At 31.8% G+C, this 26,914-nt stretch overlaps 1 protein-coding gene across 1 annotated transcript; it reads left to right on the top strand.

Annotated features, from left to right (window-relative positions):
* Positions 1 to 200: 200 nt before the first annotated feature.
* Positions 201 to 26,914, top strand: LOC138356299 (300 kDa antigen AG231-like). Its single transcript, XM_069312273.1, has 5 exons — positions 201 to 378; positions 3,536 to 3,778; positions 14,759 to 14,885; positions 25,969 to 26,729; positions 26,859 to 26,914. The coding sequence occupies exons 1-5, from the start codon at positions 201 to 203 to the stop codon at positions 26,912 to 26,914; spliced, it is 1,365 nt and encodes a 454-aa protein (XP_069168374.1).

The following is a 26,914-nucleotide window of genomic DNA, read 5'->3' as shown; positions in this document are numbered from 1 at the left end:
AATCAACTAGTTGCATTCATTATTGCTTGGGAACTAAAATTGAGCAACTTCATCCAGGTACAATAACAGCAGAAGGTGGTACTCATATTTCATACTATACAATGGTACCATTAGTACCAAGGGCTTTAACTTTACCCAAGAGTGTGTGTCTATGTCCAGCTATTACATATAGATCCCAAATACAAATAATTAATCGTTTAATGGGATTAATTTCTGATATAGGCCAAACTGTTAATGCCCTTATTCAGACTGCTGATTCAGAAAATGCGTCTCAATATAGTATAGAAAAGTTAAGCTTGGATTATCAAAAAAATGAAAGATATCAGCTCTATGAAAAACATGTTGCACATGGTTATAGAGTTTGTAATCTGAGTGCTTGTAAGCTTTTGTTAAATATTCCTTGCATTGAAATAACTTCAATATGGCCCTCATTTCATTACGAGTGTTTAGAAAATTCAAAATTTTATATGTCGTCTTTGACTAGAAAACATAAATGGTGGTATACTACTACTACTACTACTACTAATAATAATAATAATAATAATAATAATAATAATAATAATAATAAGAAGAATAAGAAAAAAAATTCTGAATGTAATTTTATTTTACGTACAACTTTTCATTATGATAAGACCGAAAGAAAAATGTGGGTGACTCTAGATTCTGATTCTCAATGTCGAAAATTTAGCAATTTAAAAAATATATCACATTTTGTTTCTGGTAATGTAAGCAAACTGACACATTTGGTACCAACGATCTCAATGGTGAATAGTAGCAATATTAATAATACAGACATTTTATTAACATTAAATTCTAACTGTTTCGAAGAGATGTTAGCCTTTTTTATTTTTGTTTATAGTTTGGAGTGTGATATGTATGATATAATTATGGAAAATAAACAAAATAAGATAGATAATGATGATGATCAGTGGTTAATTATATTACCATTTGTCGCCATAAGGCGAGACACATTGGCAGAAAATTCATATAATACATTTTATTAAAAGTTATGTATATAACTGTATATATATATATATATACATGTTATACTATATATATATATATATATATATATATATATATATATATATATATATATATATATATATATATATATATATATATATATATATATACATATATATATATATATATATATATATATATATATATATATATATATATATTTTTTTTTTTTTTTTTTTTTTTTTTTAAAGTCAGTCATTATATAATTAGGATATCAAAAGTTCATAACTCATTATATCATTTTGACTCTTTCATACAATGAATACCTCAGGATATTATGGTCAATATTTACCTTCTACTACCTATCCACCAGCAGCAACAACACAACTACAGCAACAACAAACAATAATTCAGGCAAAAAATGCAACCTCAATATATCACCAACCAACGACTACAGATGGAATTTATCAATCTCACCCTCCTCCCCCTCAACTTCAAACTGAAGAAAAGTATTATAGCACCCTCAACTTCATCAACGAAGATGAAGAGGTTATGAAAATTATTGCAGAAATGCTGAACAAAGCTTCAAGTTCGAATTATTATATACTTCCCAATGAGCCGCCCAATATTCACAAAAAATTGATAACCATCGAAAATTTAAGAGAGTTGAATAAAAACAATATTTTAGAGAAATTAACTAAATTTAAAGAACAATATGAAAAACTCGGTAGTTCTGTATTTGAAGAAAAAATCAAGGCAAATAACCAAAACAACATGAAATATTATAGAATTAACAATGATTATTTAACTAGCTTAACCGTTAAGTTGTTGGAGGTCAAATGTTTTATAGTTTCGGGAGGAACAAAATTTGCCTTAGTACCTAATAAGATTGGAAATATTGAATTCGGTGAAGATATTCAGAAAATATTTGAAGAAAATCTAATCCAACCAATAGCTGAGGCATTAAAAATTGATAAACCTTCCCAGGGTAAAATCTGGAGCACATCAATGTATATAGATGGTCATAAAGATAAACAATGTTTTTTAAAATGTAATGAAATACTTATACAAAAACAGCCACAATTTCAGAACGAGTGTTTGCGTCAACGTATAAATTTAGGTCTTCAATTTTGTCCTTTTGTGGCCAACCCTAAAGAAGATGAAGTTTACATGGGTTCGCCACTAGGAAATGTTTACAACAAAAATTCTAAAATATATGGGATTGGTCGTAACCGAATCCCTTACTCAAGTGAAACCTTTGTTGAAATTAGAGAATCTCCGTGTCCTGTTAATGCTTTTATTTCATTTGGTTTATCTGAAATTGGAGTTTTTAATAACAAAATAATTCTGTATCTACGTAATTTAGATTCTGTTTTTTATTCAGATGTCCCAGCTAACTATATCCGAAATCAAGCCTCTGATGCAATTAAACAAATTCTTTTAACTAATAATAGCATTAGGAAGAAACTAATGCCCAAATATAAAGATATTATTTCTAAAGTAATAGATGAAGTTCAGGTAGAAGAACCTATATGTAATGGAAGTGTCACAGCAGAAGAACCACCATTCAAACGAATAAAAATTGAGAAAAAAGTTAATGAGGACGATTTTAAAGAGGCAGAGAAGTGTAATTTAGATGTGGAAAATAGGAAAATAGTAGCTCCTTTAGTTGGAGAATTAAATGAAGAGGAGAATTGTATTAATTATGAAAATGAAGAGGAAGCAGCATTAAATTTCCTTAATATGTTCTAATAAGAAATTATACATTAAAAATGATAATGTAAAACTAAAAATTATTAAAAGAAATTAATAGATTTTTGTACTATTCCAATATGCTATATTTTTTTTTTTAACAAAACTAAATTCTATTTTTTTTTTTTTTTAGTAAATCACCATTTGTAAGGAAATTTGCCTAAAAATTTTGCGAAATTCTTCTGAAATTGGTAGGTAAATCACATACTGGGAGCAAACAAGATTTGATATTAAAGGATAGTTGAGTGCTTCTGGCACCTACACCATGGAGAGAGGAGATAAAAAAGATCCTCCGGCTCCTTTTCTTTACAGTGGCACGCTGCCTCCCGGAGAGAGCGGACGTGTGTCTGTGTCTCTCTCTCACACAGGCTAGTGCTGTTAACGGGGTTTGTGCCTGCTACCCTGGCAGTGTCTTGTGCTCGATTTTCCTAGTGGACCATATAAATATAGTAAATCACAGCAAATTTATTTCATTTCTTCTGTGAATTTTGATCGATTCACATATCAACCTTTTCCTGACACTAAAAGAAAATGAATGTGCTAATACTCATATTAATAGTTGGATTTACCAAAAGTTGCATGTGGTCCCAAAAGAAAAACACAACTACACCAATTACATCTTCCCACTTAATTGTAACAGATGAAAATGAGAAAACATCAACAGCCCCTCTAACATCATGGGAAAATGATACAGTGACGGAAACATCTACATTTGTCTCACTAATGATAACTTCAGAAAATGAGAGAACAGCTTACAACACAACAACAATTAAAAAGAAAAAGATAACTAAACCTCTTATTAGTAACTCAACAACAGCCAAACCAAGACTGGTAGTAATATCAACAGAAAATGATACTGATGAGGAGACAGCATCCACCACTCAAGAAAGCCCGTCAACTTCAGATGAAGAGATAGAAACTACTCCACCCTTAACAACAACACCAACAACAACCACAACCAATGTAACTGATGAGGAGACAGCATCTACCCCTCAAGAAAGCCAGGCAACAACATCATCAGAAAATTATTATAACTATGAGGAGACTGGGCGAGGTGAAGGTCGGGGACATCTGCTCTGTCCGGCCAACTGTTCTGAACCGAGCTCAAACCGGCGTATCTCCGTCCCTTCGGTAGACGCTAGGCTGCGTGGGCGTGTTCTCGAGCGACGCGGCGTGCCCACAACAACAACAACAATAACCACAACAACCAACGATACTTATGAGGAGACAGCATCTAGCCCTCAAGAAAGCCAGGTAACAACATCATCAGAAAATTATTATAACTATGAGGAAACAGAAACTACTCCTCCCTCGACAACAACAACAACCATAACCATAACAACCAACGATACTTATGAGGAGACAGCATCTACCCCTCAAGAAAGCCAGGTAACAACATCATCAGAAAATTATTATAACTATGAGGAAACAGGAACTACTCCTCCCTCGACAACAACAACAATAACCACAACAACCAACGATACTTATGAGGAGACAGCATCTACCCCTCAAGAAAGCCAGGTAACAACATCATCAGAAAATTTTTATAACTATGAGGAAACAGAAACTACTCCTCCCTCGACAACAACAGCAACAACAACCATAACCACAACAACCAACGATACTTATGAGGAGACAGCATCTACCCCTCAAGAAAGCTAGGTAACAACATCATCAGAAAATTATTATAACTATGAGGAAACAGAAACTATTCCTCCCTCGACAACAACAACAACAACAACCATAACCACAACAACCAACGATACTTATGAGGAGACAGCATCTACCCCTCAAGAAAGCCAGGTAACAACATCATCAGAAAATTTTTATAACTATGAGGAAACAGAAACTACTCCTCCCTCGACAACAACAGCAACAACAACCATAACCACAACAACCAACGATACTTATGAGGAGACAGCATCTACCCCTCAAGAAAGCTAGGTAACAACATCATCAGAAAATTATTATAACTATGAGGAAACAGAAACTATTCCTCCCTCGACAACAACAACAACAACAACCATAACCACAACAACCAACGATACTTATGAGGAGACAGCATCTACCCCTCAAGAAAGCCAGGTAACAACATCATCAGAAAATTATTACAACTATGAGGAAACAGAAACTACTCCTCCCTCGACAACAACAATAACCACAACAACCAACGATACTTATGAGGAGACAGCATCTACCCCTCAAGAAAGACAGGTAACAACATCATCAGAAAATTATTATAACTATGAGGAAACAGAAACTACTCCTCCCTCGACAACAACAACAACAACCATAACCACAACAACCAACGATACTTATGAGGAGACAGCATCTACCCCTCAAGAAAGCCAGGTAACAACATCATCAGAAAATTATTATAACTATGAGGAAACAGAAACTACTCCTCCCTCGACAACAACAACAACCAACGATACTTATGAGGAGACAGCATCTACCCCTCAAGAAAGCCAGGTAACAACATCATCAGAAAATTATTATAACTATGAAGAAACAGAAACTACTCCTCCCTCGACAACAACAACAACAATAATCACAACAACCACCGATACTTATGAGGAGACAGCATCTACCCCTCAAGAAAGCCAGGCAACAACATCATCAGAAAGACCGGCCACGGCCACAACACCACCACCATGGGAAAATGATACAGTGACGAAAACATATACAGTTGTCTCAACAGAAGTAATAATAATTATTAAGGCAACTACCCCATTAACAACCGAAGAAAGCCAGTCAACTTTAGAAACAACAGAAGAAACTCCTAAAGAAGAAACCACTGACTCAACAACACCAAATGACACACAAGAAACAATCAATATCAATTCGACTGTTCTTATTATTATTATTATTATAATTCCTATTTTTTTGATAAGTTTAGTACTTTTCATTTGGATTTATAATAACTTCTCATCTTATACATTAAATGAAGATATAGAATTAAACCACTCTAATCAGGTTAAAACGAAATATGATTTAATAAAAACAAAATTTTTCTAATCAATTTCTTGCTCAATAATTTCTGTCTTAATGCATTTATTGAATGATTAAAAGCAAAATAAATATTTGATCATTTATTATTCCATTTTTTTTTGTGCACTCACACACACACACACACACACCCCGGTCTGGTATTCTATTTACAGTATTAACATTTAAATTTATCCAATAAGAAGGTTAATTTGTTTTTTAAAGTTTCGAGGCCTATTAGCATAATATTTTCAGGCTTTAATGCACCTGAACTTTCAATATTGAAATAAAATTGTTTTCGTTTATTACAATCTTCCAGAAAATAAGAAGAAGTGTTGTTACAGCAATCAAAATCTATATTAATTGTCGGATTCCATTTGGCGTGGTTTTTGCCAATCCCCTTGATAGCATATGCTTTTAAGCATAATTCTTGTCCATTATTAAGTTTAACCAAAGGAATTGGGATTTCTTTGTGAAAAGATGGTATTATATCAGATGTTGTTATGAGGTATTGTTTGTCTTCACGACATTTAACATCCAAAATAAATTCTACTGCACATTTCGTACAAAAGTTAATACATTGACATTTCCATGGAATCTTTAATTTATTAATGAATTCATCTGAAGGTATTGAAATTAGACCTAGACGATGAATAATGAACTCATCACTTAATATAGTTGTATTTTTTTTAATTTGAACCCAATCAATGGCTATAGTAGGAGTCTCAGCTATAAAAATCCGCCGCAATCCATTTACTAGAGCTAAATTTATATTTTCTATTTTAAATTGTATCATGTCAGGTGATAAATCTAAAATTTTAATTGTTATCTGATCTGTATTGATAGCCATGTCTTGAAATAATATTGTTTTGAATAAACCGTTTACTTAATATATAGTATGTAAGGTTACAATATATATTCATTTTAGGAATAAAAAAAAAAACTTAAATTATCATGGAATACCGGAAAACCATACCCAGGTCATACATACAATTATCACTCTTTACCCATCATCAGTCATCCATCCCTCACCCATCTGCCCCTGGCACAGGTCCAAGAGCAAGGGTCACTAATTCCCTTCAACTTTGAGGAAATAATAAGTAAAGTTTATTTATCTTTCCTTCTAATTTTTCGACATTTTAAAATTACTAAGGGACCTTGGGTATCCCCACTACCATCAACATCAACATTATTATCAGAATCTTCATCATCATCATCACCCATATTTCTATGGATATCAGTGAAATTAATTTCACAAGTCTCTCTATAGATCTTAGCATATCTGAAATTATACTTAATATTATTAGTATTCATTTTTTGGGAAGATGCATTATCATAGTCTAATGCACTGTACAAAATATATTTCTGTAAACGTACTACTGCCTGTTGATGTGTAGCAGCAGTTAGTGAATCAAACACAGTAAGTAATTTGAAGTGTAATTTAGTGGCATCTCTAGAATTGATCTCTTTGATATCATGATCACAAATTACAGTGTCCGTCAATTTTCTAACAAATTTGTAAAATAATTCACTACTATACATGTTTGCTTTTTCAATAAAATTTACCATGTATAAGCTATTATTATCTATATACTTTTTATTGTTAAATTGAATATGTTTTCTTAACTTACCAATTTCATTAATAAGATATTTATAAATTAACTTTTGATCCTTCCGGTCTTGTTTTACCATTAAAAATGACCATAAATTTGTTAACATTCTAATATATAATATTATGTATTTATATTCTAACGAAAAACCTTCATTTTTAGGTATTTGTTCAATGTATTTAGACAAATATTGTTTTAAAGTTTTCATGTCAAAGAAACGAGTATTAAATTTCAGTTTGAATCCTGGAAAGCCCAATCCAGCGATTTGATATATTTTTCTAACTATAAAGTTATTTTTATTGGATTCCGATTGAGGGAAAATATAAGTACCATTGTTTTGAATACCCCTTGGACGAGAAGAAGAATTGAGATTTCTATGAGAGGGGGCATTTATTCCACCCTTCTGGAGTAGACCATAAGAAGATTTATTTCCATTAGATGGACCAGGACCACTGATCTCGTCTACTTCATCTTCAATATTATCTTGTATGACATTTCTATGAATTTCATCATCTTCTTTTGGACTGTTTCTATCTTCTCTTACTTTGGCTCTTTTGAATCTCCTAATTAATCCATAATTCATTCCCCCTTTTTTTACTGATCCTAATCCCTCTCCTGTAAATATATTAAGTGAAATATAGTAATGAATTAACAATCTTAGTGGTATTTCTTGTTTTACTGTTAACAGCGGGAAAAACTTTTTATTAAAATTACCAGTTGAATATGTTTTTGAAATTCTTATTTGGAAATATTTTTCTTTTCCATTACGATTTTGGAAATTAAAAGCAATTAATTGACTCCTAGTTGAACTGGACATTTATTTTATACTATTTATTTTTATATATTTTATAAAAAAAAATATTTTTTAATAATTTTACATACACTCTAAATTTAATAAAGTCGAATCATCCAAATTAAAAAAAATTAAATCTTCTGTTTTTATTTGTTTTTTAATATCATTGAAAAAGTTTTCTAATTTGTTATGTTTGTTATTATAGTTTTCTCCATTTTTTGGAGATTCTGTTTCAATTTGTTGTTTAGGGGACGATTTATTATTTCCAGGTGAAGAAAACATTATATGGTTTTCAGTATATTTTCATTTCACACACACATATAAATATAGAGTATATATACTTTTTTTTTTTTAGTACCTGTTTAATTTAATTTTGAGTTAATCTGGCAAGATTTCTATCATTTATTTCACAATTTTGTTCACAAATTCCCTCTATGATACTAATAGTTGGTTCATTAATTGGTAAATGGGACTGTGGAATATTTGCCAAACGATTGCTGTTTATTGGTAGCCATGATACCTGGTATACGTTTTCAAAAAAAAGATGAGCATCTGCCAATGAAATATTTTTAAGGGCCTTGGGGAAACTACGCAAAAGAACTGATAGACGATGTAGGGTAATAAACCCACTATATCGTTTCTCTACCAGATGGCACTCTTCCATTATTTGGGCTACAATTCCACGTTCTGGTGAATATAACTCAGTTGCCTCCATAATGTTAATTGGGAGTGTGAGAAAGTTAACAGTCTGGTTCATTGATACAAACCAGGGCGAATTGAGTTATCATGACAGTTAGCATGAATAAAGAGTACCATCATTCCTTCAGTCAGACGCTTTTTCTTTCGATCATCAGTCATGAGATGAAATTGGGGAAAAATTGAATATTGAAATGACGTAGGCACTTCAGAATCAAACCGCGCACGGAATGAAATGAAACGAACTCGTTGCATCAAGGCTGAGTCATATTCGCTGAAAGTTGGGCAATTGTTGCCAAACAAAAAAATAGGTGTTGCTAAATTATAAGAATCCCCATCCATATAGTTTTGACGAATCCACATTGGGGCATGACCGCTCAATTGCTTTAAAAACAGAGAATTAAGGTTTTTAGTCGTACTCAGTTCATCCATGTACCACATTCTAACCATTTTTCCACCTCTTCCTAAATCATGGGTCCGTTCTTGGAGACCCTTATGAGCTGTATGTACTGAGAGAATACCTGTCAAATCACCAAGAGTTAGAGTAAGAGTATTTAATAAAGCAGTTTTTCCTGAATTTGAATCTCCAATACCCAAAGTTATCTTCTTGTCATTTTGTCGATGGCATGCTTTTACTATTAGTGAAAAAAAATAAATCATAGTAGTTGCGTCATAGCAAAAGATCTGTGCTAGTGTTAACAAAATATCAACTAATTGACAATTACAATTAGGTTTCACTGGTTCACCAACATCATCTTTTCGTATAAACCGTCCATTTACCTTTAGATTTTCTTTTAAAATAGCATCTAGATGGTAAATACTTTCTTTGATTGGAATTTTACGATTTTTTATCCCATGACGGCATTCTTCAATGAGTCTATTAAGAAGATCTTGATATTTATTTTCTATATTAATATTTTCTGAAACTCGGTTTAGTGATTCTAAAGAAGTAACCATATGTTTTAGCACATAATATTTGACAAGTTGAGCTAATCTATTCATACCGTCATTCCAAAATCGATCTATAAAGTTTATATGATATTGTTCACGACTAAGTAAGAGAATTTTATGTTTCTCTTCAACTGTCAACTTCTTATAATATTTCTTTTTTTCGCTTTCGTAATGTAGAATATCTTTTAATATTGGATTACATTGCTGCATAAAAAAGGTACATTTTGGTATGTGATCTAATAGTTTCAATACTTCACTCCAATCATAAATAGTTGGTCTTGTATCAGAATTTGTATTATTTGATGATTTTTACAGGGGAAGTGGTAGGATATAAAAAATTTGGTTCATCTCACTACTGCTACTGCCGCTGACGATATAACATTAAGAAGAAGCAATAAAATATCGAGGTATATCCAAGATTTTCATGTTTGCATAAAAACTCTTTATAGAATTTAGAAGACTATTCTGAATAAGACTTCGTTTCTTGTAATTATTATTATTATTATTATTATTATTATTATTATTATTATTATTATTATTATTATTTGTAGAATCAGTAGTTTTTTTTTTTTACTCTACCATTGGCTGAAGGAGAGGGAAGGTTTGAGTTTGAATTCGATGAAGAAGTTGATGAGGTTATTGATGGAGAAGGTGACAACGGAGGAGGAGGTGGTAATAAGTTGCTGTTGGATTGTAGTGGTGTTGGTGGTAAGGTAAGTGAAAGAAACATTTCATTTTCCAGTAATTGTGGTTGTTGTTGTTGTAGTATGCTATCAATTAAAATAATTTGATGTGCAATGTAAGCTAGGTCTGGTGCTAGTAAAGAAGAATTAATGTGATTATTAGCTACTGACCACTTCTTAGTAGTATTATCCCAAACATTAATCTGGCGCGAATTCTTATCACATATAATAGGTTTATATATAGCTAAAAAAATTTTATATTCCGTTATACCAAAATTCTGTAAGAAAGAAAAAGCTATTATAATCCGAGGAAATTTAGTAGGACGTGAATTACTATTAGCTGATGGTACTACCCGATAAGTGTCACTGTCAAAATCTTCCACATTTATATTCATGACAAAATCCAATCTTTGAGAATCAATTTTTTCTACTAGATCAAAAGCTTCTTTCATTGATACCACATCACTAACAATGAGAAGATTTAGAAGACACAAAATTATCCAATCTTCTAATTCTTCTTTTACTTGCTGGTGTTCCTGATATTGGTTAAGAAGATAGATGATTTCATAAAGTGGTCCAGTATCTAAGTGATTAAAATTTAAATCTCTAATTATTTGGGCTATAAAATAATTGTAGTCAGGAAATGTCATTCCCAGGGACTTTTGACGGATCTTTTTAACATATAACAATGCTAAAAGATACAAGACAGTGTGAAGATGTTGTTTACTCTGCAAACATAAACGGGTTATATGTTCAATGGTAAATGGCTGAATTCGTTTCAAGAAAGAATTGGTATCTCGACTGATATTGCTACTGGCAACTGTTCCGCGAATAGATGTTTGCCTTAAAGGTTGAACTGTAAACACTTTTTCAATACGATTTGCTGTCATTTGTATTTTATCGTAGTCAAAGTTTGCCTCAGCGTCATTGTCATTTGTAAGAAGAATCAGGTAATGCGGAATTTCGTTAATATGTATAAAACTATTTGGATATTTTTCAAGTATAATTAAGAGTTGGTTATTCTCTTCTTGTTGTTCCTCTTGAAAATGAAGAGATTTATATATAGAAAGTTTAAATTCCTTACTAAGTGTAACAAAAAATAAACCCAATATAATTTTATTGATAATATTGTTAACATTGGAAAACATGAACAAATTTTCTTCTGTTATATCTAGTATTTTTTCTTCATCTCTCTCCCTAGAATTATCATAATTTTCATATATAGTACAATAATTTTCGGCGTCATCAATATTTTCTTTGTTTTGCATAAATGTTTGAACATTTTTCTGAAAAACATCCAGAGCATATGTATCATCATCCAACCCGATAATAGTTGGGAATCCTCTAATGGATGAAGGTTCATGATATTTACAGATATTAAATAACTCAAAAACTTCACCCATACTTGATAAAATATATGAGGGTGGTGAGTTTGACATATCGTAAATATTATTTTTGTGGAAAACCGCATATGGTAAATAAGTGCAGTCCATTTCGTTTAAAGGTGTTTGCAGTTGAATTTTTTGAGAGCCAAAAATACTATATATGGTAGTAATATCTACGAGAGTAGGTAAGAGTTCTTTACATGAATTGGACATTAGGGCAAAATCATAATAGGAAAGAGTTAGGTGGGGTATTTCAAGATGAAATCCTTGAGTAAACGTTTGTGATTTACCTAAAATATAAATTGGTAGCCAGTCTAGACCTAAATAATAAACAATATGAGAAACAAGTTCATATATGACATAATTTGTATTATAATAGATCTGTCCATCAACAATGGATGTTGTTAATTGTAAGGATGACCCTGATTGTTTAAGTGTTAGATATTCTAGGTACTCAGCTGTCGATAAACGAAATGATTCAAGAGTACACATTTTTTTAAAATCAACATCCAAGATAAAATGTTTATAATCTAAACTAGGTAGACGTATGACATGGGAACCACATATAGTGTTTGTCTCCCAAAATTTACGATATAAATGATGAACTGTTCCATTTGTTAATCAAATCAAATCAATTTCTCTTTTCCCACACATATCTGTTAGTGATCCAAAACCATATAAACTCTTCTTATTTTTTCTTGATGAAGTACAACTTATAGTTTGAAGATCACGAGTTATTTTATTAAAAGTCCCAGTATTGGGATTGATATGTGAGTCTTGATAAGTTCGTTTTAACGGATCATAATTTTGAATAAGTGGATAAGTATAATATTGATCATTCATTTTAAAGAGCAACATAGTGAAATTGTAGTATACTTATAGATGGGAAAATCTTTTTTTTTTTTTTACTTTAAAATAATATACGTCCGTCTTTAGCTAATAGGGAAGCTTTTATGAGACGTTGGTCGAAAGGAATTTTGGTATTGACATTGCTCACCGATATAGTGTCCATTATCCATACAAGCACATATGGTGGTTATTAAATTAGTTTCCCCAACATAATTAATAGGAAATCCTCCATTTAAACATTTATGATCAGTGTCATAATTACAAACACTATTAATGCAAGTAACTCCTAAAGAAGAAGAGCAAACTGTTTGACAGTCTTCATTTTTTCTGGCATGCTATATTGTTAATAGTACAATCCATCTCTCTTGTAATCTTTTCATATGGAGGGTGTGACATTAATATTAAATTAGAGTCTTTCTTTGGATTATTACTCATATTTTTCTTATAAATGTAATTTAATATTATTGAATAAAGAATTAAACATATAAATATAATATAAAGTTTCATTATTTTTTTCTGACCACAGATAACAGATAAAAATACATTCGCCAATTGAACAAGACACTTTCAATTACTAATTTGAGTATGTTAAGAGGTGGGCGTTGTTTTTTTGTATTTAGTTTTCGATCATGGATAATAGCCCATTCTAAATTCCCCATGATAGATGTTGGAAATGGCATTAATGTTGACAATATATAATTGACTAAAAGACGTGTCAAATAACCATTTCCTTCTGAAAAAGGATGGAGAGTAAGCATTTCTAGGATAAACCATGAAATTAATTTAAAAATCCATTCAAATTCTTCCTCTGGCCCTAAAAATGTGAATATTTTTTGGGTCAATGTAGAATTGTAATTGTCCAAAATAACCAAAATACGATTTTCTCCATCCTGAATTGAATGGATATGTGGATATACATACAAACCCTTGACACTTGTGTTATTACTAATCTTTGTACAGCGTATATTGGTACTTACATAACCACATTTTTCGGGTGATAACAATCCTCTCATTAATATTTTGTGTAAATTTAAAACGCAAGTTTCAAGATCAATTAAACCTAATAAAGTGTACATATCCTTATCTCCTACTATCTCTTCCTTAATCTTTTTATGACCTCTAATGAAATTTAAATATTCTATTGCTCTTAGTAAGTTTCTAACCTCTCTAACTTTCCAATTAGTGATTAGAGTTTTTTTCTGGTTGTGTGGCCAAATCGCAATATTTTCATGTTTCATTAAATTAGTTAAAAAACCATATTCCATGGTTTTTACAACTAACCCTTGAACTTTTTTATTATTATCTTGACCTAAATATATTTGTTTAAATTTATTAATTTCAGATACTTTATTTTTTAAGTTTAGGCTTAATTCATATGAAAAAAACATCGTTTATATATTTTTTAAAAAAGTTAAACAAGCATAATATACTATTATTTTATCTTTACGTTAAACGAATAAAATAAAAAGTGACACTTTTTTCTTTGTTTTAGGATTCGGATTTACTCTGTGAGCACACTGCACAACCTAAAAACTACTGTAAATGCCGTTTTAGAAGATTTATCTAACCAGCTACAGCTTATCTCAATGCCAGCTGTATACACATGCATGATTCTCCAGCCTGTGGGATTCTTCTGCTTTATTGTTTTCAATGGCTCCAATTAAGAACAACGTGAATCGTCGAGATCCACTCCCACATGAGGCACCCACCACGTTTACATCAGAACAACAACTCTATGATGGTCTCCCTAAATATTTTATATTAAAGGGGACTCATCTGTACTCTAGTATAAGAACACTGACTTATGTTCAAGAATACCATAAGAGAATAAAAAAATTTATCTACCTATCCTATCCAGAATTGGAAGATAAACAAAAATATAAAATATGGATAACTAATGATCAGTTGGAAAAATTATCCACATTTTCTTACATGGATAATAACAATCGTTGTTACATTTGCATAAAATGTAATGGCATATTTATATCATTCCAGAAAATAATAGATCATGAGTGTAAGAGAGCACCATTTGTAGTATATACAACTACATTAGATAAAATTAATGAAATATTATATATAATAAAGGAAATGAAAAAAAGCATAAGCATAATAATGATGATGATGATGATGATAATGATGATGATGATGATGATGATGATGTTGATGATGATGATAAATCTTTTGAAGTGTCAGCCTTTTTATTTAAAACCAAGTATGAAAATTTAAAGACTCAAATATCAAGAAATAAACAAACTTTCATACATGAAGGGTTTAGATTGAAGAATGAAATCATTTCAATTATGGAATGTAACTGCTGTGAAGTAAAATTTCCACTTCCAAAGTATAGAAATAATATACTGAAGATAATCGACTTACATAAGAATGAAGTGAAACCCAAATGTTCTCCAAAGAATATGAATTTGACAGAATCTTTTAAAATAATACTGGAAAGTTTACATTACATAATTAAGAACCAATTTCAGTATAGGAATTGTGATATAGATAAGAATAGATTATCTAGAATTATCCTACAAAAAATAATTTCATCTGGTTTTATACATTTAGATAAACGGGAAGTTTTAGAAGACTACTTTTTAGGTATACAAATCAGGAATTTATTCAAAAACGAAGAAAATTAAAATATTCTTCCCTCAGTCATAAAGATTAGGAAAAAAATCCATCAAGCCCATCATCATCATCATCATCCTATCAAGTTATATCAGGAGAGAAAATTAAAAAAAAAAAAAACAAGGCTAAAACTACTACTACTAACATTACTGAATCAGCAACTACATCATTATTATTACTGGATGATAATGATGATAAGGATAATGAAGATGATAGCAGAAGTAGAAGTGACAACAGAAAAGACATCAGCATCAGAAGAGGCAGCAGCAGCATAAGAAGCAGCAGCAGCAGCAGAAGAATCAGCATCAGAAGAGGCAGCAGCAGCATAAGAAGCAGCAGCAGCAGCAGTAGAGGCAGCAGCAGTAACAGTAACAGTAGTATTGATGGTGGTGGCGGTGGTAGTAGTAGTAGTAGTAGTAGTAGTAGTAGTAGTAGTGGTGGTGGTGGCGGTGGTAGTAGTAGTAGTAGTAGTAGTAGTAATAGTAATAATAATGATGATGATGGTGGTAGTGATAACAGTAAAGAAGATAATAATGAGCATGATACAGGCAATAAGGAAGAATTAGGGTCATCGACAAACAAAGATTTAGATAAATCTGCTACTTCTACTACTACTACTACTGCTACTACTACTACTACCACCACCACCACCACTAGTGCCACCACCACCACCACCACTACTAGTACTACCCTGACCACCATCGTTGCCACTGCTGTTGCTGCTCCTGCTGCTTTGGAATCTGATGATGAAGAATCAGTTTTGGAAAATAAGGTGAAGAAGAATATAACAACATTTAACCCTTAAACTGCGCATGGCGTATATATACGCCCTGAGTAATATGTCCCATGGTGCGCATGGCATATATATACGCCATAGGGTGCCAGGCCTGATTCAAATGGCCCGCGGCTACACAGGGTGCACAGTAGCTTCCTCAGGGCTCTTGTAAACAGATGCCATTTTGAAAAAAAAATCGTGGGCAATATTCTCAGGTGTGAGAGGCACAGTACTGTTAGAGCAACCAAGGCCAGCGCACGCAGCATGAGCGAACAGCATTGATGTTCAGCTTATGACCACAGCATCGCCAAAAAATGTCAAAATAAATATATAATGGTTATTATTTAGCGATGACAATATTACAGATGACCAATGACTGTGATATAAATAACCAGGGTTGTGATAATAGCAGGATTGTTGTAATAATTAGCGCTGTGAGAGGAGTGATGCTGAGAGACGGAGGGAGACAGCATCGTTTACTAACTGTGTGGCCACCTGTTATTGTTTGCATTCACCATACCAGGTCAGTGGTTCTCTATGGTGAACACAAATGTAGATACTTATATATAATGTGTGTATTAGTGTAATAACAGCAAAAGGATTATGCTGGGAGGAGCCATATGGGTGACGGAGATGACGTCGTCTGCACGATTTGTCTAGATGTTTAGAGGGTGGCCACTATGCTCTTTGGGCGCACTACAAGCTTAGGTGTACAGTTACGGTGCATAAAACATGTAGATATTTATATATAATATGTGTATATAGGGTAATAACACTGCAAAAGGTATTGTTGGGGGAGAAAGTTTAGTGCGTGTGACCTTGAAAGAGTGAGGGAGCCGCCATCTGTGTATAGCGACGACTCTTAGTGCCTGAACTAACTATATCAGCTTAGCTGTACAGTTGTGGTGAACAAAATATACACATACTTATATATAACGTCTGTATATAGTGTAATAACACCACAAATGGTATTGTTGGGGGAGAAAGTTTAGTGCGTGTGTTGAGGGAGTGGCAGCGAGTGGCTGGCTGGTGTGTGGCGGTAACTCCTCGTTGCTTTTCGACTCTCAATACCAACTTAGTGGTTCGTTATGGTGACCAAAACATGCCAATACTTATATATAACCTGTGTATAGAGTGTAATAGCAGCAAAACTATTTGTTCATTGTTTTATAAACATAATAATTGAATCACTAATATGCACATCATACTTTTGAGTATAGCGATTATTAACCACTTTTATTATATAAATATATTACAATACACACTATTGAATAATATTACTGCAAAAAAACTAAGAAAAAATCAATCGGAGACATTGAAACAATTAGGTAATAATATCTTTGTGGCAACTCCCATCTGTCAACGCGGGTGACGCTGACCGGGTCTGACGACCGCTCTGTTAACGCCCACTTTTTGCCAGACTTCCTCGGTCAATTGCGCCCAAAATATGTCACCTACGATTTTTTTTTCCGTGCTCAGGGGACACAAATTAACATGTTTAGAAGACGAAAAAAAATTTTTGATTTTTTTTTTCTTGCGCACAGGGGTGTAAATGTCCCAAGGACCCCTGAGCTGTGTAAGGGTTAAAAGAATTGCAAACAAAACTCAGGAAAATGGAGTTCATCATGTTCAACAACAACAACAACAACAACAACAGCAACAACAACAGCAACAACAACAACAGCAACAACATAGAGAAGAATATTTTTTGGATCAAATTCCTGATTTCATTGATGTCCTCTTTCCCTCAGAAACTAACACCACAAGAGGAGGAGAAAAAAATAACAACATTTATTTGCCATCTACTTCAAGCTCAAATTATCAACTAATATCAGAAACCACCAATTTACCAGCAGCCAATTTGAAGTGTAATTATCATCAACCTAACATACAAATTGAAGAAGAACAAAGAGAAACAGATCTGACTTATATAATTGACAAATATTGTAAAACAGGTGAATCAATTAATAATGATTATCAACAACTAATGGTGTCGTTTCCTGAAAATACAATATCAAGTTCAGGTTTGAATGAAGATGCATATGTTAATCAACAACAACAACAACAATTATTGGTACACGAAGATCAACAGTTTTCAAATACCTATTACAATGCACCTCCGGTAGATGATGTAAATTTATATCATGAACATTCATTGACATTCCTTGATCCAACAGTGTCACCATCTACCTCAGGAGCAGGAAATCCATTACCCACTTTGGGTTTATCTCTAAATACAATTTCAAGTTCAGATTGGAATGAAGATGTATATGTTAATCAACCACAACAACAACAACAACAACAATTATTGGTATCTACAGATCAACAGCTTTCAAATACAAATACAAGCTACAATGTACCTCAGATACATGCTGATGGAAATTTAAAGCATGTACATTCATTGCCACCAACAGTGTCACCATCTATCTCAGGAGCAGGATCCACATCTGGAAATTCATCATCCACTTTGGGTTTATTATCTCTTTCAAACCAAGATGAGAAAATAACAAGGGAAGTGAGTTTATTATCTCTTTCAAACCAAGATGAGAAAATAACAAGAAAGCGGAAAAAGGAAGAAAGGAAAAAGAAAAAGAAGGAAGAAAAGAAAAAAAAGAAGGAAGAAAAGAAGAAGAAGAAGGAAGAGAAAAAGAAAAAGGAGGAAGAACTTTCTGCAAAGCGAATAAAATATTTGGTTATACAAACTATAAAACAATCATTCCCAATATTATCTGAAGAACCTCCAACCCCATTGACTTTGTCAGTCTCCTCCTCATCATTATCATCATCATCATCATCATCAAAAAAAAGAAAAATAGTTGTTAAAATTTAGTTGGTTTTGATTGTTAAATTTATAGACATGGAAAGTAAAATTTTCTTCATTGTCAGTAGGATTTATAAATAAATAAAAGAATAATTTGAATTACAGGATGCATTGTGCAGTTAAACCATGTACTGTATATATTTTTTAGTACAAATTAACAAATTTATAGATCTACTAAAGAATTGGATGGAATCTGCTAAAGCTCAAGTGCAAATATAATAGTATGAAATATTTTTACCATATGCAGCAAAAATAGAGCTGTATAGTCCTTCGAATGTAGAAGCTGGGTGTAGTGGAGTTTCGAGAATATAATAAGTTTTTTTGTTACAAAAGAATAAAATGAAACCTTCTTTTCGAGGAACATTTACTTTCATCCTAGACTGAGAGAGTGTGCTAGCCAAAGCTCCTCCGTTTTAAAGTTATTTATTATACATTATGGATGTTTTAATGATTGAACTATTGGTTTTAGTTGAAGCTCTGAGGACAGAATTAAATTACCTACGGGACGAAGTACAGCAGTTGAAAGAGCATCAGGGGAAAAGAAATAAGGAGACCAGCTTTAAAAAAACCACTTGGAAAGTTGTTAAGGATAGAGGTCTTAAGAAAACTTTGGTAATAAATTATCTATCAGCTCACCCACAAGATGAACTTCATTCAGATTACAGTGCTTAAAGTAACAGTTACCTAATTTTTAATTAAAGCTCTTCTAACCTTTGATATATATTGATGAAAATATCCTTGAAACGTGCTTTACAAACTTACAAAAAAACAGCTCTTCTAATAAAATTTTAATCATCACAAAAACTTGGCCTATTGGGTGGGGCCTTGCATGGCGGGCAGGGTGAAGCGTGTGAATTGACTAGTATTTACGTCCACACGTCACAAACGGTTTATGTCAGTGTTCGTATTTCCTTATCATAATGGAGACACGCCCTGTATTTAAAAGCATAACCAGCCTGGATGAACATTTGTTTGATCAGTTTACCAAAGATACATTAGCTTTACAGTCATTCATTTTCAGACCTGGTGAAATTAAAAAAAATAAAATAAAATACACAGCGTCATTAAGTCTGTGGTCAACCCTTGAGCCCATAATGTTTGCAAGTACTCTGCATTGGTTGCAGTCTTTTCCAACATTTTCTGGGCTGATATTTGGGCTCAGAGGCGTGTGGAAGTAATGATGTTTTTTATATCTTATTTTGAGTTAGTTAAAAATTTATGACCTCTTGTTCTTTTAAGCTTTGTATAACAGCAATTATAAAAACTTAGCCCAGACTTGTCACTGGCTGTGCTTGTTCTGCCTGACTTGTCATTGGGTGTGCTTGTTCTGCCTGACTGACTTGTCACTGGCTGTGCTTGTTCTGCCTGACTGACTTGTCACTGGCTGTACTTGTTCTGTCTGACTGTGACTTGTCACTGGCTTTATTTACTTAAATCATTATTACCATTGAGATGTTGTGGGTAATTATAACTGTATATAATTAAAGTCAGAATCATCCTTTATTAACTTATTTACCTTAAATTAAACCTCACATTAGTACAAGCCAGGAATTTTTTGTGGGTGCATAATTTTAAAAATCAAAACTATTATTAATGTCATCAATTCTCATTATATATTTCCACACAATAACAAATTCAATAATCATATGATATTGTCTATTCTCATATAAAAATGAACAGTAGACCTAATAAAAATGGGCACACTAGATGTTTGTACATGAATGTATTTTTCATTTAAAACACTTTTAATAACCATAGGAAAGTTGGAACCAAACATTATCACTAATCGTCCTTTGAAACTTTTAAGTATACTAATGATAGTCATATAAAAATTCCCAATTGGTTCATTGATTATAAGTATATTGGCATTTGAATATTCTTTATTAATACAAGTTTCTTTAACTATATGCCTAATATACCCGTTTGGTAACCATTTAACTGCAGTTATATACTCTAATCTTTCTGTGTTTTCTGTTGGAATAATGCTCACACCTCGATCCAGCAAAAAACTCTCAACCCATCCACCACGAGCATAAATAGACACCACAGTGTCCTTTGGGTTTATAAAACTCATTATTTCATCAAGTTCCTTCTTGGTAAGTATATGCTTTCCAAAAATAAAAATGTGCTCTTGCCAATAACAATTGTTAGCATGATTACAAATATTTTGAAGATGTTCTAATCTTATTTTTGATGCACAATTTAAGACAGTAGATTTCGGCTGGAAATAAGCAATCTCACCTTGCCAAGATAATCGTTCATCTTCAGAAAAGAAAGATGAACGTGGATAACCATCTATTGGTAGTTCAGGGTGGAATTGAGGTGAAAATTTATTATTTATATGATGTCCCCAGAATTGAATATGTGCAACTGAAAGATCTTGCAACAGAATGTGATCTAAATCAACTTCAATATTTACTAACTTAGGTAGAGAGGATTTCTTTTTCTTTGGGTGTATCATTAACACTATTAAATGTAAAAATGCACCATGAAATAAATCTGTTTGGTTGCCTTCAGGAAATTCTTTGATTATTATGATATATGTACTGTAAAATAGAATAATTAAATAAAATAAAGTTAATATAACCTGATAACAGTTCATATAAAAAAAGGAGTAACATTAATCCCATACTTAAAACCATATAATAACCATGTACTCCATAGATTAATTTCCACATAAAAAAAGTAATCATTAAACATGCTACTAGAAATAAGACATTTGTGTCATCTATAGTACATATACCAATTCCTAAGCAGAAATATATAACCATATATTGAACTTGCTTCCTGCAAACTTCTCTGTTTCTTTCACATATTAGGCAAAAAACAAGTGCAACAAAATTCACTTCTCTAAGCCCTGAATAATACCAAAAAAGACCACAAAGAACTGTCCACAGGTTAAATATGTGTGTACTATAAACATCATCTAAATACAGTTGAATTTCATATGAGAGTGGTTGCCAAATGAAATCTTCTAACAGCAACATCATGATGATAATGATGATGATGATGATGATGGAAGCCAATCAATAAGTCTATTCTTACTTAAACATCCTGTAGACAAAAGAAAAAAATATGATTTAGATTATTTCCACACCATACAACACACACATACATAAATCAGCGATGTTTCTTATATATATAGACTTCCCCATCTTCATATATATGAAGATCAATAGTTCGAAGAATATCACCTAAACATTCTAAATTGTTTTCAGATTTTGTTTTAGGAAGGCAGTTTAATCTTTTAAGATTTTGTTTGGGGAGAGAACAGAGAAGAATAGTCTCTAACCAATTTACACATTTAAGTTTTTTCATAAGTAAATTATACAAATTATATATAACAATTCTTGTTACTTCATTTACATATTTTACAGTAGGTGATCGATTATATACATTACTTAAATTATCTTTTAGGTCATATATATTGGTATGGGACAGAAGAATGGGTTTAATACATCTTTCATTCAATATAGGTTTTCTAATTAGAAAATAAGGTATTTTTCCTTGTATAGTCCAAATAGATTCCATAAGAGCCCATCCTTGATATCGTAACGTATTTTCTAAGAGAATAATGTAAAATTTGATAATATGAATTCTTTTTAGGAGTTTGTATAAATAATAACTGAATTGTCTTCGAATAAAATCAAGAATAAATTCACATCGGTAATGATCCCATTTTCCATTTATTATTGAAAACCCAATATTTTGACATATATCTATATATGTGTCAAACATAACTGATATAATATTATTAAATTCACTATCTAACATTGGCAAATAAATATGCTTTATATTATAATTATAAAGATTAATTGAATAATTTAATATATCAATAAAATATTTTCCAACTAAAATTTTAACTTGTGATTCAGTAATAACATCTCCCATTATTTTTTTATTTAATAAAAAATCAAATGGTATGGTAAATAAATTTGTTTTTGGTATACGACTACACTCAGAACAGTACTTACTGTAATTACAGGAGCAGATGAACTGGTCTATAAACCCTCATAATTTGCCTGTTTATATACCTTCCATCCCAGGTATACAATAATTACTATCTCTATTATAATCTCATTTGTGTTATTATTATCTTTCCATAAAATATAGTGAGACTAAGACGTGGAGGTGGGGAGGGGGAGGGGGTGCATCCAAGAATCTCTCTATCAAGTCGATAATATGGCCAGATTGTCGACGTCCTTATTTTTGCAAGCGTCCATGAACACATCATCTTCTTCATCAGCACTGTCATCCTTGACCCCGACTCAAAACTTAATTTAACCCCCAAAAAATATAAAAATTGGTGTTCTATGATAATGTATAAACACTATAAACCTCATTGAGATGGTAACTAAAATAGAAAGTTAGTTGGTATAGTTTCACAACCTGTTGTAACATATCTATATTTATAATATAATAATTAATATATGGTCAGTTTAAATGCGCATTTTTTATATAAAATAGTATGAAATAAAATATTAATATACAGTTATTCATCATCATTGATATTTGCACATTGAGCACATATTAAATCAAAACTATTAAAACGTGTAAATCTTACCGCTACCATATCACACCAATTGATTTTTTGTTTTAGAGCAAAATATTCATCCTTTAGAGATTTAGAACAATGAAGACAGTAGTGGCGTTCACTTATATTAATTTCATTAAATGTCGCCAATTGTTGTCCAAGAATTGTATTAATATCTTTTTCAAATGAATTATTCAGTTCAATTTCCAATACATCAAATTTTAAATTGTTAGTGATTGTTGCAATCATATGATGTTCACAAATTACATCTTTTCCTTTAAATAATCGAACTAATGAAAATGTTGGCATAGTTTGAAATGTTATTAACATGTCTGTATAAATGATATAATAATTAAAACTTGGATGATATTCACCATTAAAGGTGCATTTTGTTTTTAACCAAAATATAAAATCTGGTGTTCTATGATAAGATAATGCATAGGCACTATAAATCTCACTGTAAGTTAACGGAGGTGGTAACCAACAATTGCATTCACCATCATATTCATGTCGGTCATATAAATTATATATAGAGAGAACATCATCTAGAAATCTTTGAAAACTCCCATCTATTGTAATAACACAAAATTTTTCCATAGAAGAATTACAATAATGGTCATAACAGTACATATATATACTTGAAATAGATGAACAAATAACTAAAACATTGTCTTCACAACTCCTTTCTTGCACCTGACACATTTCAGTACTTGCAGGAATTATAAAGTTACATAGTCCTAAAATACAATACATAATCCAACATAAATCCTGATTCCTCTTACTTACCATTAGTAGATATACATTAATATTTAAATTATAACAGGGTTTATTTTGTTCAGATAAAATGTTTCTAAATTTGATTACTGAAATTTCTTTCACTTTTTTTCTCCAGTCTTCCTCCCTATTAATATCAGAAGAATCTGGCATAAGCACCAATACATCAAAAGAAAAAGAAAAAGAATTAAACATAGAAAATGAACAAATAGCATTTTGCGGTAACTGTTGTACAAGTGGTGATTGTGGCTGTGATTCGATAATTAAAAATTGCAAAGATGAATGCCGCTTTACTATCTTCAAAACTATACTGACTATATCCACTCCAGGAACATAATCGACACGTGTAATTTCAGCTTTACTTGGAACATGATTGATAAGAAGGGCCTGTTCACAATAATATGTTTGTTCTGACGATTGAAGAATTATATTTTCGGTCAGATAGAGTGCAGAATGTACCTTATAATGATTAATATTAGATTGCTGTAAGTTTTGAAAAGAAAAAACAAAAATAACTGTATATCCATAAAAAATATCCAGAACAGTTGACGTGGGATACATTCGAAGACAAATATTTAACAATTGTAAAATTTCATCTGTATCCCGAGAGAACATTGTCATAGCTGTCACTAAAGACCACACTTTGTTTTTGTTTATCATACCTTTTAAAGGATGATTAACACTCGTCATTGTTTTTAATGTTGATGTAAACATAGGATGATCATTCAATAACTCAAATAGTTCAGAGTCTTTTTTTTCTTGACCCATTTTCGACCAGTTATTCATTTTAGTCTCGATCATCTTTAGAAGGCCTCTCATACAGTATCTTCCATCGGTTATGTTGTATTTGATGTAACATAATTGTTCCACAATATAGGATGCATTGTAAAGAGACAAATTACCATCTTCATTGCTGTGTAGAAGTGGACTAGGGAAAAGAGTATACGAATCCCATATTAATCGATGATAAAGAGTGCGGAATGGCATGTATGACGAGTCAAGAATAACATGGCTCCAAATTTTACAAACTCTGGAACAAATAATTAAAAGATGACGATATGGAACCAGTGCAAATATGTTTTCTAATAACACCTGTGGTAGGGACGACATTTTTTGGATTAGAGTTTGCATCAACACCTGTTGTATTACAGTGTTCAGTAAGCAAAACAGTAAGTAATTTAAGTAGGGTAGTAGTAGTAGTAGTCTTTTTTTTTTAATCAGGGACTCAAATCTCTTTTTTTTTTCAACTATCCATCAGGGTGTTTGTGACTGTTGTCACATCTGCACACGTTCAATGTTGAATATACTATCCAATATCATTGGATACCAGAAAACTAATCAATATCGACATAGTATAGAGTATATAGTATTGTGCTGGATACTGGAAAACAATCCAACATTGAATGACTCATTCAACATTGAATGACTCATTCAACATTGAATTACTCATTCAATATTGAATGGTATTCCAATATTTAATATAATATCCAATATCACTTATTACTGGAAAACAACTCAACAGGATAAAAACAATAACATATATGACTTTGGTTGCATAATTACTTTATTTTTTAAAAATATCTGAATTAAAAATCATATAATTAAAAAAAGAGAAAATTATGAATGAATAATCTACTGTCAACAATTATTATGTTAATAATATTAATTATTTTCCTAACAGTTATAGTAGTCATTAATTCACGGAAAAAATCTAAAAATACCAAAAAATTATATAAAAAGGAAAACAATTACAATTCCATCAGCCATGACACAACACCAGAGTCCATTGAGCTATCTCAACAATCTTCCCTCAGTCCAACAGAAGATTCTAAAGTACCTCAAGAATCATTAACGTCCATTGAACTATCTCAACAATCCTCCCTCGGTCCAACAGAAGCTTCTAAAGTACCTCAAGAATCATTAACATCAGTCAGCAGAACATTAACAACTGAGGCCTCCGAACTGCCTCAAGAACCTCAAGAAACATCACAAACTGAGGCCTCTGAACCACCCCAAGAAACATTACAAATTGAAACCTCTGAACCACCCCAAGAAACATTAACAACTGAGGCCTCCGAACTGCCTCAAGAACCTCATTTAGAAACATCACAAACTGAGGCCCCCGATCTGCCTCAAGAAACATTACAAACTGAGACCTCTAAAGAAACATTAACAACCGAGGCCTCTAAACTACCTCAAACAAGTGAAAATGAGTCCTCTGGCGTTCCTCACGTCATCAGTCAAATGGAATCCGTCGAACAACCTCATGAATTACTTCAAGAATTATTACAATCCTCCACAGATTCGTCTGAACTTCGAAAATCCCAAATGAAATCCAAACTTATAGAATCATTATTCTCGCCATTTATCGAAGACATAAAAACTTATAAAAGTCTCTTTATTGTTCCCAAACCACCAATTGTGTATAATCCTAAAACTATTACTGAAACTGATAAGACCCTAATTCAACCCCTTAATAAATTCCTTAGTTATTATGATGAAATCCACAAATACTTTACCAATGGTTATTCTGCATATTACATTAATAAACTATATACAAATTCTAATATTGATAGGGGATATTATACAAAATATCCAATTATATTAATATTTCCATGGAATTTCCATAATTTCACACCTGATATTTATACAGATCGAAATGAAATAAAAGACGTCAAATTAAAGAACAATTTAGATGCATCACTTTAA

The sequence above is a fragment of the Procambarus clarkii genome, chromosome 71 (assembly GCF_040958095.1).
Source record: "Procambarus clarkii isolate CNS0578487 chromosome 71, FALCON_Pclarkii_2.0, whole genome shotgun sequence".
In the NCBI taxonomy this organism is placed as follows: Eukaryota; Metazoa; Arthropoda; class Malacostraca; order Decapoda; family Cambaridae; genus Procambarus; species Procambarus clarkii.
The sequence above is the reverse complement of the archived record's forward strand: the minus strand, read 5'-3'. Positions and strand labels throughout refer to the sequence as shown.